The 17,082-nt window shown below is 40.7% G+C and overlaps 1 protein-coding gene across 4 annotated transcripts in view; it reads right to left on the bottom strand.

Moving 5' to 3' along the window:
* Window positions 1-17,082, bottom strand: part of PARD3B (par-3 family cell polarity regulator beta) — a 2,266,259-nt gene that overhangs the window by 1,294,514 nt on the left and 954,663 nt on the right. For all 4 annotated transcript variants that reach the window (XM_073633364.1, XM_073633363.1, XM_073633365.1 and 1 more), the window contains one exon: window positions 9,029-9,096. In XM_073633364.1, coding sequence (XP_073489465.1) covers window positions 9,029-9,096 — 68 coding nt within the window. The remainder of the gene's footprint in view (window positions 1-9,028; window positions 9,097-17,082) is intronic.

Below are 17,082 nucleotides of genomic sequence, written 5' to 3'. Positions count from 1 at the left end.
TTATTTTGTTTTAATTTTTTTACAAAGGTGAACTTATCCTTTAACTGAAAGATAATGTCTGTGTTTCACGCACCATCAGAAGAGGACCAGTATCTGTTTCTTGGATACATCAAAGAAAACATTTTAACTACTGGATGACATCACAACAGCCTTCCAAATTCTGCATTATTTTGTCCACTGATAAAACTATTTGTATATTGATGTTATTATAAATTATCTTTATGTTATATTTTGAAGCCGATATAATTTTCTAAAAGTGCCAAAAACGTAAATTGTCGCTTTTGTGCAAGATGGCAACTCGGAGGTGTTTTGTACACAATTAGTGTACAGAATTCTCACAGAATCCTCATCTCCTGCTTGGGTAACTGGGTCAAGGCTTTTCAAAGACTCTGCATTCAGATATAAGTAAAATTTAAAGGCTAGCTAAACCTTTAGCAACATGTTACACCCGAAACAGACCAAAAGACACACAGGACTCCTGTGCAATTCGCACTGGAGCTGCTGTGGAGATGTGTGAACCGGCTCCATAGAGAGCCAGTCACAATCTCCTGCTATACGAATTGGATGTGGGGAAATTGCAATAGTGTGAACCTAGCCTCAGGGTGTAACATGTTGTTAAGCACCCCAACTCTCACTCCCTGAGACCCCCCCTGCCCCCAAGGACTGTGGGCGGGGGGGTTCCTCTCATTTAATCAGCACTACTGTGCAATCAAAGGTGTGTGGAGAGTACTCATGGAAGAATTACAAAAAAATACATTTACTTTTGCATTTTCTCTGAGAAGATTGTTATTTAACTCTGGGAACATATATATATATATATATATATATATATATATCCCTTTTAGTGGCGTTGTACCTGCACTGCAAGGGTTAATCACTTGTTTTGTTCAGGGGAGAGGAGAATCAGACTTATGGTTATTTAATTATGTTTTGGTACATGAAATTGAAGGAGATATGCTAGTTTTTTTTTAATGCAAATGTGGGTGGTGTTATACTCTTCTAAAGCAGCATCTGAAAGAGGAAAATGGAAAAACAGCACAGATTATTGTAAATATATTTCACTAGCAGACCACACCAGAAGGGGCCCATAGATAAGTGCTTTTGATCATCTGACCACTCACACTTTTTTTGCCTAGCACATTTGTTTATGGCGTTGAACAGCTTGGATAGCATCAGAAACTTGTTCTGTCATTTGTACTGAAAGATAGCCAAAGAATGCAGATTACTTTAGAACTTCTGGCTGTCAGCCTGAGATAAATTAACATAGAAGCGCCAATGGTGATGAACATATCAAAAGCCAGGCATACTGGTCATGGGACCCACAGGGAGCTTTATTGGGAGGCCACTGTCAGCAAATGTAGTTCTTATTTCAAATGCAAATCCTGACTGATCTACTTACTAAATATGTTGGACACACATAGATTTGAATATACAGATGGTAATAAAATGCAGCAGAAGTTATTTTGTTTAACAGGGTCCATATAACTAAAAGTTTAACAGAAAATATCAAAGCTTTGGAGCACTACATTATTCTGAGCAGATCAAACTCTCACATTCTCTAGTGACAAATGTATTGAGCAAACTTTCAATAAACGCGGGCTTCAATTCGACCACCTCCCCTTTTACGTAACAGTGGGTGTTGACTAGAAAGCTAGCTCTTGAAAGTCTATCCTGAGGAACGCTAGTAATGTTAATAAGCTGATATTAGATTAAGGAACATTTAGATTGGGATTCAGAATAAAATGCTTCTCTCACTACAATCATGCTTCTAACTTTGTTAGTTTTTATATTCACAAATTTCCAGCATTTATATGTATTTTGTGTGTCTGGTAGGTGTTGATAATAGTGAGGAGCACTGATGCAGCCTTTATTCATTTGGACCACGAGAGTGACTACACCACTTCATCTCCTTTAAGCATACCTCACAATGTTTGAACTTGAGAAAGAAGGACACCTGCAGGGGATCAATGCACACTGTGACAAAAAGTGAGTGTGGATAAATTATGCTAAAACTTGTATGTGGCTTTAAGAGGCTTGATTGAATAGAATCTGAGCCTACTCAATAGTACACAGTGTCCACATTTACCACAGTCCTTACATTTACAAAATACTTTATAATTACTGTGCTATGAGTGAGAGCATCACAAACGCTCACAGAACACATTAAAAAAAAAATACAGAAAGCTGACAACAAGCAGATTGATCAGATGTACCATATATCATTTTATAGCACAGTGGAAAAAACAAAACAAAAAAAACATTGTTATCAAGTGGGTGGGAAATGGGGTGAGGAAAAGCACTTGTGTTTAGTGGGCTGTACATACATGACATCATCTAGGTGGAGTATGAGAGGCAGAGCCCACTGCCTGATTCCAAAAATGGACAGCAGCAGCAGTATAGACTATAGTGGTGAGCAGAGTTCCGAAGGTAAAATTTCAAAGAGGGATTATACTGGGGTTAATGGGACCCTGGAATTTCCCGCACATTTTAAGCCAGTTCTGTCAAATCCGGGACTACTGGGGATATGAATGCTTTGACAGTCAGTGGTTAAAAGAGTGCCTCAGCAGTCAGTGGAAGGACGATCGCCCTGTTGGTTAGTGGGAGGAAGAATGCACTGGCAGTAAGAAGGATGAAAAATGCCCTAGCAGCCAATAGGAGGAAGCATTCCCCAGCTGTCAGGGGGAGGAAGAATGCCACAGGGGGAGGACAAATGCCACAGGGGGAGGAAGAATGCCACAGGGGGAGGAAGAATGCCACAGGGGGAGGAAGAATGCCACAGGGGGAGGAAGAATGCCACACTCTCACCAGTCAGTGAAAGAAAGATTGTCCTGGCGGTCGGGGGGGAGAATCAGCAGGTGGTCAACAAGGGCAAGAATGTCCTGGCAGTCAGCAGAATGAAGAATGCAATATGTTACATCCGTATTTAGGCTGCTTTGCATCATGGCACGGCAAAAATGTTTCCTGCTGTTGCATTCAGCGGGCAGTACCGCCTACTGAACACAACCAATTCAACTAGATGGGGGTGCCTCGAAGCCACTATGCACAGTTTGCTAGTATGGAGTTCAAGGGATCAAAGCAAGTGGGGTAGAGGTGATACAATGCTAGTGCCAACTAGCCCTAAGAGGTCCAGTTATAAAAGAGAACAGACACACAATGTTCCTGAATTTTAAGTGTCGTTCATCAAATGCAGAGCACAATGTGGAGACTGCTGTGTTCCACAGCTTATTCCCAGCATAAAGCTGCAGAGAACACTCCATGATTTGAGAAGAGGTTAGTCACATGACCTGGGTTTTTCAGCTTCATTCATTCAGATTAATAAGGCTTTTCTTATTTCAGGGTCCTGAAGACAGAAAAGTGCTGAGCACATTTGTAAAGCACATTGATGTACATTACAAATGTCCCTTTCTTTTTCTTTTCAAAGCAGCAGTATGGTCATGGTATGGTCATATAACTTACAGACAAACACGCTGTACTTCCACAGTTTTTCTCTTGATATCCTATAGCACAGAATGACACATATGTGAGAGTCTGATAGGGCTGCACACCCCGATACAAATGTTTGAAAGAAATGGCGGGTTCCCCATGGGGCTTTTTAGCAGCAAGTATGAGTCAAAAAATTTGTAAAAATCACTAATTTTATTGTCAAAAGACAGTTGGACATCAGTCAGGTACAGAAGTTAAAATAAGAGCTCTGGTGTACACAATGCAAGACAATTTGGACTAGGAAGGAAGATCAATAACTTAGTGATACCATAAGGTATACATCAGAGGATGTTTCCCCGCAGTGTTATTAATTGTGCCATCTGATGTTAGGAAATGACCCAATGCATTTTGACCTTTATGATCTTCTTCAGGGAGTTCTTACATTTATATAAAAACATCAAAAGGACAGATTTCAGTATTACACGGTATGGTATACAGTCGCATTTCATTGTATATTGTCATATATTAAACTTGGTGATCACAATATATATACCCTTTCCACCAAATGGGCTTGCTTAGCCAGAGACTTCTCTTTATTAAAAAAGGAGAATAGAAGGTTTCCCCACAGATGGTCCCGGACCCCACAGGAGAAATGTCCTCGCCTCTACCCCAAAGGGGGCAAAACCAGCCCGTAAGGCTTGCAAGTGGTCACCACTTGGTGTGTCCCCCATGAGGGAAGCTCAAGGGCCGAGACACCTGAAAATTGTTATAATTACGATAATTAATGTGCTAGATATATATTATATTTTAGTTGTAATGTAGGTTGTAACGATTAATGTATGGAGGAGGGGGGGGGGGGAGGACATTTGTGGTTATTTCAAAAGAGGGAAAATCTTAAAACTGAGAACCCCCCTATATGAGTGCTGTCAAAAACAAATAATTACCTATTATTTTTATTCATTGTATATAGATTTCCATGTTAAGGAATCTATAAGAATTATACTCGGTCCCCACTTACAGGCTCACATATGGCCGATTATACCTCATAAAATTAATTATTAAGTTTGATGTTAGGTAATTGATGTTATGATATACATCAAATAATCAAAGTGCATTAGTGACTAAAAAGTGTAAACAATGGGGGAAGAGTGCTAATTATATATATCACCTCATCAATAATGATCTAAAACATGCAGGTGTAAACATGTGTAAATAGTAAAGAAAAGTGCATAAAAAAATTATGGCTTGAAAAAAGGGGTGAAAAATGAGGAAACTAAAACAGAAAACTAAATGTAACCATACAAAAAGGGTTTGTGTGGGAGTGAACAAACAGTATAATAATACATTATTATTATTGTAGGGTATAGGTGCTGCGGTATAGTGTGAGTGGCAAGGAATAAAATTATATAATCTTCAGCGTCCGTCTAAAGAGGGCTGCCGAAGAAAGTGAGTGCAAAATGAGTGCTATGAAGTGAGAATTAAAAACCATTAACAAAGAAAGAAAAAATTATAAAATTATATTGTAGTTGTAATGTAGGTTGTAACGATTAATGTATGGAGGAGGGGAGAAGGACATTTGTTGTTATTTCAAAAGAGGGAAAATCTCAAAACGGAGAACCCCCCTATATGAGTGCTGTCAGCAACAAATAATTACCTATTATTTTTATTCATTGTATATAGATTTCCATGTTAAGGAATCTATAAGAATTATACTCAGTCCGCACTTACAGGCTCACATATGGCCGATTATACCTCATAAAATTAATTATTAAGTTTGATGTTAGGTAATTAATGGAATGATAGACATTGAATAATCAAGGTGCATTAGTGACTAAAAAGTGTAAACAATGGGGGAAGAGTGCTAATTATATATATCACCTCATCAATAATGATCTAGATGCCTGGTGTAAACATGTGTGAATAGTAAAAAAAGTGCATAAAAAAATGATGGCTCGAAAAAAGGGGTGAAAAACGAGAAAACCAAAACAGAAATCTAAATGTAACCATGCAAAAATGGTTTATGTGGGAGTGAACAAACAGTATACTATTAGTATTGTAGGGTATAGGTGCTGCGGCATAGTGTGAGTGGGAAGGAATAAAATTATATAATCTTACAGTGTCCATCTAAGAAGGGCTGCCGAAGAAAGTGAGTGCAAAATGAGTGCTATGAAGTGAGAATTAAAAACTATTAACAAAGAAAAAAAAAATGATATGACAAATACCTGGTTATTGTGTTGAAGTTATTAAGACACTGTAACATCCAAGAATAGATGTACAGTGTCAATATGTTCAGATCAAAAGCATATGAGTGCCACATCTACATTCGGGAAATGTATAATGAACTACTTAGTAAGCAGGTTTACAATGATAAAGCCCAACAATCTGCTCCTGTCCATCCTTACCCGTTACTTATTGTCTTTTGACAATAAAATTAGTGATTTTTACAAATTTTTTGACTCATACTTGCTGCTAAGAATCCCCATGGGGAATCCTCCATTTCTTTCTCTTGATATCCAACAAGCTTTATTGCAAGTAGTGCAAATTTACAAAGTCAGGCTGTGACATATCACCACCACCAGAACTCACCTACTCCTTCAACACAATTGTTCACAATAAGGTATTAGTCACCAGTGACAGTAGCTCACCTCCCCATCATCAACCATTAAAATTGTTTTTGCTCACCTGCCAACCAGGGCTGGGCTACCCACAAGACAACCTAGCCAAGTGCCCCAGACCAGATGGGTATACAGGAGGCCAGTTTTCCTAAATGTCAGTGGGTCCCAAGTGAAATACTCTCAGGTCCTGCTGAAAGAGAAGCATGCAGGATACAGGAGCAGAGGGAAGAGTGAGCTTGGATGTGGAATTATGCTCTCTTCCCTTCTCCAATTACAGGGTACAATGCAACATATTTGTTGATGTGTGCTGCAGTGCATTATACAGCCCATTGAAAACAAATGGGCTTAAATGCATCAAAATGCATGCAAAAATAAGTTAGGCAGCATTTTATTGTATCACAATGTACAAGACACTCTGTGTTGTGCTGTGTTGAGTTGCTTTGCAGCACACATGTATTTTGGAAGTGCATTGGGGTGTCATTCACAAGGAATGGCACCGCAGTGCACCGATACAAATAATGGTAACACATGGCAGTAACATGCATATATTAGAGTAGAAGAGAGTACACAGCAGATGAAAGAGTACTATATGTTATAACAGATGATACATAGGGAGAAAGAGCTTACAATATATTAGGGTGTAAGTAAGGATACAAAATAAGGAAGAGTTTATAATCTATTAGGGTATAGGAGAGCATACAATAGATCAACTGCACAACCAGCCTGCCCATACATGAATCAAAATTTGGACGGTTTAAAAGTGAGGATACAGAAATTGAAATTATCAGGTGTTCAGGTAGGATAAAGAATATGGAAAAGCTTACAATCTAATAGTAAATCAGAGAAGATACAGAAAGAGCTCTAAATGGTATAATAGATGATACAGAAGGTGGAATAGCTTATAACCTACAACGATATAAGAGATGATTCAGAAGAAAAAAAAAGTACTGTCTATTAAGGTAAAAGAAGGAACACAAATAGAAGAGCTTACAATCTATTAGGATATAAGAGAAGATGCAGAAGGTAGAAAAGGTTATAACCTATTAGGGTATAAGAGAGAATACTAAGGATTAAACATTTATATTTTATTAGGGTATAAAAAAAGATCAAGATAGTAGAAGAGCTTACAATCTATTAGGGTGTAACAGAGGATACAGAAGAAGGAAAAGTTTACAGTATAATAGGATATAAGGGAGAATACAGGATAGTTTACAATCTATGTGTGGGGAATAGGGCCAGAGAGAAGGGGGCAGTGCAGCCAGAGCTGCTTTTTTGTTTTGAACCTCTGCTTGGGGATGACTTTTTAAATTCTGCCTTAAAGCGGAGTTCCACACAAAAATGGAACTTCCGCTTTTCGGAACCCTCCCCCCCCTCCAGTGTCACATTTGGCACCTTTCAGGGGGGAGGGGGGTGCAGATACCTGTCTAAGACAGGTAATTGCACCCACTTCCGGCATAGACTCCCATGGGAGTCTATGCCTCTTCCCGTCCCCACCGCGCTGTCTGCTGGGAACACACAGCTCCCAGGAGAGAGCGGGGACCATTGGGACACGCAGCGCGACTCGCGCATGCGCAGTAGGGAACCGGGAAGTAAAGCCGCAATGCTTCACTTCCTGATTCCCTCACCTAGGATGGCGGCGGCAGCTGCCAAGAACCGAGCGGGTTCTCGGCGTCCCCTGCCGACATCGCTGGACCCCGGGACAGGTAAGTGGCCATGTATTAAAAGTCAGCAGCTGCAGTATTTGTAGCTGCTGGCTTTTAATATTTTTTTTTTTTTTTGGCGGTGTGGGTGAACCCCCGCTTTAAGTTAATCTTTAATATTATTGGAATATGTGAACATGTGAGTGCAAGGAAGTTGGTCCAGGAAGAGGACCCAAAGGTGTTAACTTTCCTTTGGGCACTGTTTAGCCCTAAAGGAGAAGTAGGGCCAAAGCCCTTTTGGCCTTACTTCTCCTGGGGATTGCAGGAGTGCACTTTGTTCTGCACTCCTGTGACCCGTATTCAAGCAAACAGTGTCACTCACTGACCTGTACATCAACCTGTACATCATCTGATATCCACATATCTTTAAGACATCAACCTCAAAAATGTATATAAACTCCTGACACCCTCACATTAATAATGTCAAAGGCAATGGCACATGTAGCATAATACCGAATACTGCTAATAAAAGTAGTTTCTGTACAGAAAACATGGAAAATGAATGTGTTAGAAATATTACAATTGAAAGAACAAATATTGCTCATCATACTTTTATCTACAATATATACAATACAGGTATATATTATATAATAATATACAAAACAATCACTCTGCTGAAGTCCTGTCCATTGACACAACACATCAGATGTGGTTCTGCTCCATATCTGACGTCATCATGCACTATCAGATGCGTTTGGATGGAGGTGTTTGCCATAGCGGCATTTTCTCATTGAAGCCCATGATATTGATTATGCTTGTGAGTATGCATATTCAGCATTTTGTGCAATGAATCCGAGTGGAGAACATTTAGATCGAGTTTGTTCTTTTCTTTATCTGCCTAAACTAGAGGAAAATGTGTTTTCCTTCTACATCTGTTGAGGTAGTCAGAGGATAGCTTTAGAGTGGATTATTCAGATTGACCAGTGTATGAGGTTCCTTTATTTAAGTGCATGTAAACGCCTATAATTTAGAGGCCCTAACCTCGGTGAGCATATAGATTCCCCATAAGTGTGATGGCAGGGGCTTGTTCTTAACACTATATTTGGAGCATGGAGACTTGAGCGAGGACTACATTCTATTTGTCATAGTGTTTAGATGATTTTGTATGGTAATTGATGCACTTTCTGATGAAGATTTGCATGAGCAATTTTGAGATATAGTTTGCATTTTCTCACATTTTAGTTTGTGTTTCTTTTAGAGCATGGTACTCATTATTTTGTTATATTTTTTCATATATTATTGCTTATGAGTGCTGCATCTATAAATATAGTTTATGTTTAATACACTTACCAAGATCCATGCTTTTTGATGCTTTTAGGTAACTTGCATCGGGTTGTTGGGAAGATTCTGCCGCTGGGCTGTAAATATAGCAAGTGGCATTTTTAGCAGAATGCATACTACCCTCAAGTTACATTATTGACAACATGCCCCTAAAAATCTATAATCATTAATTTTCACATTTTTAATAGAAAAATAACATACCTTCAGCAAACATACTCTGTATGATGGTCACCATTTACTACTAAAAATGAAACGGATGTCCTGTTCAGTAACGTACCAAGTACTAGCTGGCATTATATGGGCAACATTTTGTTGATACCTGGCCATCACACTCATATAAGCTTTCTGGAATTTTCATTCCAAAATATCTCTTTAAAAAGTAAAAGCAAACTATGAGTGAAGTCCAGTGAGGTGCATGACACCACCTCGACTTATCTCTATTTATTGACAGGTATATAGAACTCTCTGAAGACAGCTATTGCTGTAGTTCCGGGAGCCCACTAATTCTGTGTCTACTGTCATGTTTGTGGTGTGTCAATAGTGTACCTAATTGTGCCTGCCTACTTGTTCTTGATGTATCAGTACCGTACTGATGGTTTCTCCAAGGACATGTTTCAGGTGTGTCAGTACTGTACTGATTGTGTCTTTGCAGAGGTTTATGCAGACTTAATTCTCATTGCAACTGTGTTAATTTGATTTGACTTCAGCTTCTGAGTGTATCATCACGAATTTGCCAATGTTATATTATTGTAAGACTTTGTAAAATAGTTTTAATGGACATTTTTTTGCACACCCCCCCCCCCCCCCAAGAAAATGGTATGTGGCAATATAGCGGTACCATGCCAACACTGTGGGTGTGGTCAGATTGTATCAACAGTGGAAGGAGCTTAAAGGGCCATATGCTTTAATGACTGTGCCACAAGCAAGTATGTAGCACCTCGGAACTCTCATTTTAATAAAATAAAACTGTTCTATTGCATATCTTTTACTACACACAGCTAACTTTAATGTGATATTAAAGTCTTTTTTTTTCTTCAAAATAATACACATTATACTTACCTGCTCTGTGCGCTGGTTTTGTATAGAGCAGCTTGGATCCTCCTCTTCTTGGGTCCCTCATCGGCACTCCTGGCCCCTCCTTCTTTCTGGGTGCCCCCACAACAAGCAGATTGTTATGGAGGCACACAAGCAGGCACACTCTTGAGCTGCGGCTCTGTGTGTCCATTCAAACACATAGCCATGGCTCGACTCCACTCCCTCCCTCTTCTAATTGGCTCACTGGCTGTGATTGACAGCAGTGTGAGCCAATCAGGAGTGTGAGTCCCCAGACAGCCAAGGCTCTTGTGGCCATCACTGGATCAAGAGGGGGCTCAGGTAAGAATTAGTTTGGGCTGGAGGGGCTGTTGCACACATTAAGGTTTATTACCTTCATGCATGGAATGCAACCTTGTGCCTTTACAACCACTTTAACAAAGAATGTGCCAAACTTAGAATGCAGTAGCCAAGAGTAAGAAATGTAAAACACAGTGAGGGAAATTTATCAAAACTGGTGCAGTCAAAATCTAAAACAGCTGCACATGGAAACCCATCAGCTTCTATCTTCAGCTTGTTCAGCTTTAAAAATGAAATCTATGAGCTGATTGGTTGCCATGCACAGCTGTTCAAAATTCTGTCTGCTCTAGTTTTGATAAATTTCTCTAAGGGCTCATTCAGACAGGCGCTGAGACAGGTCCTGTATGCTGAGCCACTTTTTGCTGCATCTGCACCCACCAGAGAGCGTAACCTATAGAAGTGGGTTCACAGCTCTGAATGCGTTACTGTGCATTTGAATACATGCATTCCTTCCTGTCTGCATGTCAAATTTTGACATTCGACTATATCCATGCAGCTTCTGTGTCCCAATTGACTTTGACTGGACTGCCTGCACAGGGATGCACAGGACACCATGCATCCCCACGCAGTACACGCCCATCACACTGGGCATGGACGCATATGTTCCATGTGAATGAGGCCTAATTGTCATCATGTCCGAATAGCACAAAAGAGGAGATGTCGGGTAATTAAAAGAGAAGCATGGGAGTTTTATTTATGAATCATATTTACATAGGTAGATGCTGCATCTGTCCGCCACCGGCTCTAAGGCTGAGAACCAAGTAATGAAACAGCCAATCACTCAGTTCTCAGTGCTCCCTGAGCAGGGGGCTGGTAACTGTCAGTTTCTGGCTCTCTGCAACCAGCTCTCTGAATCCAGGTCCTTTATCAACCCCACTTTTCAGGTCCAGGGCCTCCTCTACACCCCCCAAGTCTAAGGCCTCTGGTGTATTCCCCTCCTAGTCCAGGGCCTAATGTGCACCCCCCACTCTAGCACCTCCTCTGCATCCCCCAAGTCCAGGGTCTCCTCTGCATCCCCCACCAGGTCAGGGCCTCCTCTGCACTCCCCCATCAACCCAGGGCCTCTACTGCACCCCCCGTCCAGGGCCTCCTCTGCACTACCCAAGCCCAGGGCCTCCTCCACACCCCCCCCCCAGTCCAGGGCCTCCTCTGCACCCCACCGTCCAGTCCAGGGCCTTCTTTGAAGCATCCCCTTCTCTGGGATGCCTCATGCGGAAAATTCATAGGCTGGGCGCTGGGCAGGACTAGGAGGGAGACCTGCCTGTCCATTACACTTGATCGGGCAGCAGTGAAACCCTGAGAGTAGCAGTTTCCAGTGCAGGTGGGGGCGGAACCCCTGGCAGCGCCCCCCCTAAATGTGTCACCACTGGTGCCCCCCCAGTTTCAACTCTGGTATGGTGTACACGCCACTGAGAATTCATCTACAAAACTGTAGCAGTTTGTACATTCTTCATACAATCAATGCCAATAGGTAATTGGTATACATTAGAAATAAAAGCAACACTCCCTTGCATGTTTGTGCATATGAGCCCTAACACATCTAAAGTGAAAAGACTACTTTCACTGTTCCAGTTCTAAAAGGGTTTCTTACTTTCTTTCTGAATAACAGTATCTCCTTTTCTACTGTGATTGGATCACTATTAGGGACCCACACAGGCTTCTAATGTTCCAAATTAAGCTGTTTAATATAATTGCATTCATACAGAACTCAGACAAGATGACACTGACCCATCTACGTGCCTTGAAACAATTTTAACAAAATTGTTATACCGTGTCAGGCATTCCTCCAGTCATGTAGTGTAGTTAGGAACATCAATTAAGCTCACAAGAGGATGTCAAGAAAAAAATGCATTTTTATATTTCCAAAGAGATGTATTGTATACATCAGACAGGATGCCTTCATTTGAATGTCATGGTTCAGATACGGGTAATTTATCATATATGTATCATACATTGTCAAAATTAGGGTCTGTTTTGTTACAAGATTGTTTTGGGTAATTGTACATCATTTTTCAGTACAATGATCTGCAGGTTTGCAAACGCTAGTCAAATGATAAGTCGGTATTTCCACAAACAACTTAGTAATTCCACAGCTATTACAATTATGCACACATGTAGTAACCTATATCAGACAGATTTCAGCTTTAATCTGTGTAGAGCAGTAAGAATAAGTGCCTGTTCCTACCGGTGTAAACAGTAATGCATGGCAAAATGTGTATTTTTATCCACTGTGATGTTGTGGGGGTTTCACTCAAGTGTAGTGCTTTATCAATTTCAGACCAAAGTGGGAGTAAACTCCCATGCATGAATTTTACCTACAGGTAAGCCTATAATAAAGCTTACCTATAGGTACTATAAATATCTCCTAAACATGCACCGTTTAGGATATATTTACGGTGGATGCAGCTGGTGAAGTCAACAACACATGCACTCTCAAGAAACAGCATACCTGTCCCATTCTTTCAGAGTCCTGTGCCATAAACGGCAGAGCCGTATGCATGCGCAGGAGTGACATCATCGCGGCTCTGGCCACTCACACAGCCTGAGTCCAGGAACCCGGAAGTAAGACTGGGTGAAGATGGAAGCACCTTCAGTGGTGACAGTGTGCCCTTGGAGGGCTTTGTTCTAAGGTAAGTTTCACATAATGTGCTAGTATGTGATGCATACTAGTACATTATGGGATTGCCTTGCAGGTTCAAAAAAAAGCCAGCAGTTTACTACCACTTTATGAAAACTTCAAAAATAACTCACAGGATTGCCTTTACAGGGGTTTTCAGTATCAAAACATACATTTCCAGCCTCCTTGCTATTCAGACTTTGTAGTGCCTCCCCTGTCTCCACGCAGACTTGCCACTTTGTCTCCGTTAGCTTCCTGGCAAACTAAATGTCCACCTGAGCAGCACAGGCTCCTGCTCTAAAGGCGACAGCTTGGTCAGATCTGACCACCTCTTTTGGAGTCCAGGGTAGATACTATTGTCTTTCTCCACACAGAGACTCTGCTCTTGCAGCATCTTGTCTCCAGGAGAAAGGAGCCCTGAATTGCAGATCCTTGATTAAAAAGGTTGTGCATACCTGCACCCCCAGGCTGCTGGCTTCCAATAAAATGTGGACATTATACGTTTCACACCAACCCCCCCCCCCCCCCCCAAGAATATTTGAAGCTTTTGGACTCTCAAAATCTGTGAGTTACCAATCCCAAAACCAGGTTTCTTCATTCAGAATAGACATTGTGGGGTCCCTCAACTTCCATCAGTGAGAACCCTGTGTGATATGAACGCATTGTTTGACCGTGGCAGGACACAGCATTGTCACACCACCCAGTCCCCCAATGCACGGTAACATATTAAACACAGTATGACACCGAAATGCACACTATAGTGAACCAGAACATGCAAATGTGAACCTAACAAAAAAAAGCAAGAATAACTCACGATACCATGTTGCCACAACCCACTGGTGTTAACGGGCTCATGTGAAGTTAAGCAGAACAATGAGCAATAGTTGTCATCAATACTGTGCATCAGAGCTGGGACAAGGGGGAGCAGTGTTTTGATGTGGGAGGTAGGGACAAGCCACCCCAACAACAATGCCCCTATCCTCCCCTCCCAAATATCTCTTCTGCTAGTTACTGCCTATCACTATAAACTCTTGGCACTGTTAGCCTCATATATGGCCACAGTGCAATATGTGTGCTCCTTTGAAAACGCTGCTTCCATTCCAGTACAGCACGCTAAGTATGCTGCTATTGGCCCCTTCCCTTATCATGCCCTCACTTTGCCCCATCTCAGGCTTCCCAGCTTTGGAAAGTTCCCAGATATGCTCATCCCATGCATGCCCTGCCTTTCATTTTACCTATGCTGATCCAGCACTATTCACAATAACTGACAGAGGCAAAGAACACACAGCAAAAAAGACCTAGAACATTACTCCACACTTCTGGGTCCACATCAGACCTGATCTGCAGGCCCAGAGCTGTACATCAATGCTGAGACAAGTGTGGTGGCAGCTGGGAGCGGGATCTCAGTTGCAGAAGACTAACTGGTGTTTACATTGTCACATTGGAGGGGGGAGGTTAGAGTGCAGTTTGGCATCTTCACCTTGGCATAATTTTATGTTATCAGAGAACTGTAATCAGTACCTTTACACATATAATATACAAAACAGATCGTTTTATAAATTCCCATGGTATAGCACATGTCTGTATACATCATAGAAACATCAGTTTTGTAATACAGTATCTATAACTGTCCCTGAAGGTTGAATTCTACCAACATGTTTATACATCATATTTTGTTCTAATGTACAGCCATACTCTTTAGCATAATACATCTTGCAGTAATGCTTAGACTGCTTCTTGTATCCTCAGGGTCTACTCACATAGCATCCATACAGTGTGCATTCTGATTTCTACATTTAGCTGAAAAGATAACTTCACTGGCAAAATATATCTCCAATGCAATTTAAGAAAAAAAAAAAAAAAAAAGATAATTATGCCCACTGCTTTTGGAGTTCTCATGACCCCAAAAAAATGTTTTGGGTGTATATATCCTAAACAAATAGGATATGGATGAGCAGGTCTTCATCAGAAAAAAAGTCTTACATTTAAGATCTCTCATCATGTTTTTTCTTCCTAGGTTTCAAGTGTTGGTTATGATGATACATGGATCTCACAGTGTACCTGCATTCTGCAAAAATCTTTTAAAATGACCTCAAGCACTGCAAGTAGACACCATCTGCTCTCTGTAAAACTGAGTACAAACAGTCTTTTGTTGTACTCCAGGGAGCCCCTGCAGTCTTCATCTTCCCGAAGACATCCAATCAGGACGAAACTCACTGAGGCCTGGTTTCCTTGTCCGGAGTAGCAGTGGCCATCTTCTTCTCCATAGATATGTTGTATACACCTGGTGCTGGTCCTTGTAGGCACTAATACAAGTGAGCACAATGTTTATGTAAAGCCTTTTAAATAAAATTAAGTGGTTTTACGCAATGAAAGTCTCTCTCTAGAATTGTTTTCCCTTAGTGGCAGTGCATAAGTAAAGGAAAATTTGGCTTCCTGACATCAGGTGCTGTGCGAACGGTGTACAATTACGTGGAAACTATACTACAAGCGCAGTGTGACCTACCTAGTAATAGTGGGTCAAAACATTGTGGTGAGTGTTTGTCCAAGGGGGAACATCTGAGGCATTTTGGGGATTGAATGGAGCACTCGTTACTTTTCTTCACAGGAGCACAAGCACTTTTCTACTTAAACATGATCGTGATAAAATAGTGGTTTAACCACGTGTAGCACGATTATAAAGGGACTCATTGGACGTTCTATTGTTCACACTTTTCTTGTTTTCATATTAAGGGCTGTGCAATATGAGTTAAGTGTATGGTATGGTATAATTCATCTCAGTGAGACTATTTAATACAGCAGCATGGTCTTATTTATGGTATCACTGTCAGTTGAATGTGTTAGGTTAGCACATTAGGAAAGCTCAGCAGTTGTGGATTTTATTGTGTTTTTTATTTTTTTCTCACATTCTGTTGGTGCAGAGTAACACATTATTATAATGAAGACACATGAAAACCACTGCAAAATGTTATCTAAACTTGTGGCAAAATGCTAGCGACCCACCGCTACTGTCAGCTCTAGCTACCTATACACGTCTGCTGCTACTCATAATTAATCTGCTATCACTTGCCATAGATTTGCTGATTTTGTGCTAGGACACAAAGTCAAGTGGTGGCCAGTCCCACACATGGCCACAATCCACTTTAAGTCCTGCTTAAGGGCCCGTACACACAATACAAAAATTGGATGGAAAAATTTGTACGACAAGCTGTCTGCTGATTTTTGGCTCATTAGTACGGTGCTTTCGACAGCCGATTTTGTTTTTTTAGTCAGGCAGAAGCTGGATGTGCAGACTATAACATTTTTGTTGGATGTGATCTCAACGTCCGATTTTCGTATGAAAAAAATCGTAAGAGCAAGACTATGCATGCTAAGAAACTAAAGAATACATACAAAGCTATTAAACACATTATGTCACTTCTGACGTTGTATTCTGTTGAACAAAATTTTAGGTATTGTAAGTAACCTCTTCACTTTCGACATGAGACAAGCATGCCACAAAAAATGGACGTTCGCTCATCCAAAAATCTAAGCGTGTGTACGAGGCTTTAGACTCTAGATGGATTAATGGATTTTATCTACATACACATTTCCTTTAACAGAGAGGACACCAACAACAAATTATTTTGGCTAATTCAGCCCCCATGGTTTTAAAAACTGATAAAAATTGTTAAAAAGGTTAATATGTAGAGATCTAAACAGCTATAACTTTATCAGCTTTAGAAACTTAGTTGTTCAGAGCACATAGCACAAAGTAAAAGAAAGTTGGATGCATTTAGTACTGAAAATCTTCTACTGCTCTTACATGAGAGTAAAATCAAATACATGAACTGGGAAAATGTATTTCAGTAAGCATGTCTGGGGGTAGCAATTGCTGATATCCCTTGGCAAATGTTAGTTGCCTGGCTATCGTGATGATCCACTAGAGTCAGTACTTTCTGTGTTACTGACCTGAAACAAGCATGCAGATGAGAATTTGCAGGGAAAACACTCAACTGTCCATATGTGTTAATCTCTTTGATCAGCTATATGAGCAAAACATCATCCCTTGTTT

This window comes from Aquarana catesbeiana, linkage group LG06 (genome assembly GCF_042186555.1).
Source record: "Aquarana catesbeiana isolate 2022-GZ linkage group LG06, ASM4218655v1, whole genome shotgun sequence".
In the NCBI taxonomy this organism is placed as follows: Eukaryota; Metazoa; Chordata; class Amphibia; order Anura; family Ranidae; genus Aquarana; species Aquarana catesbeiana.
This window is presented reverse-complemented; position numbering and strand designations above follow the sequence as displayed.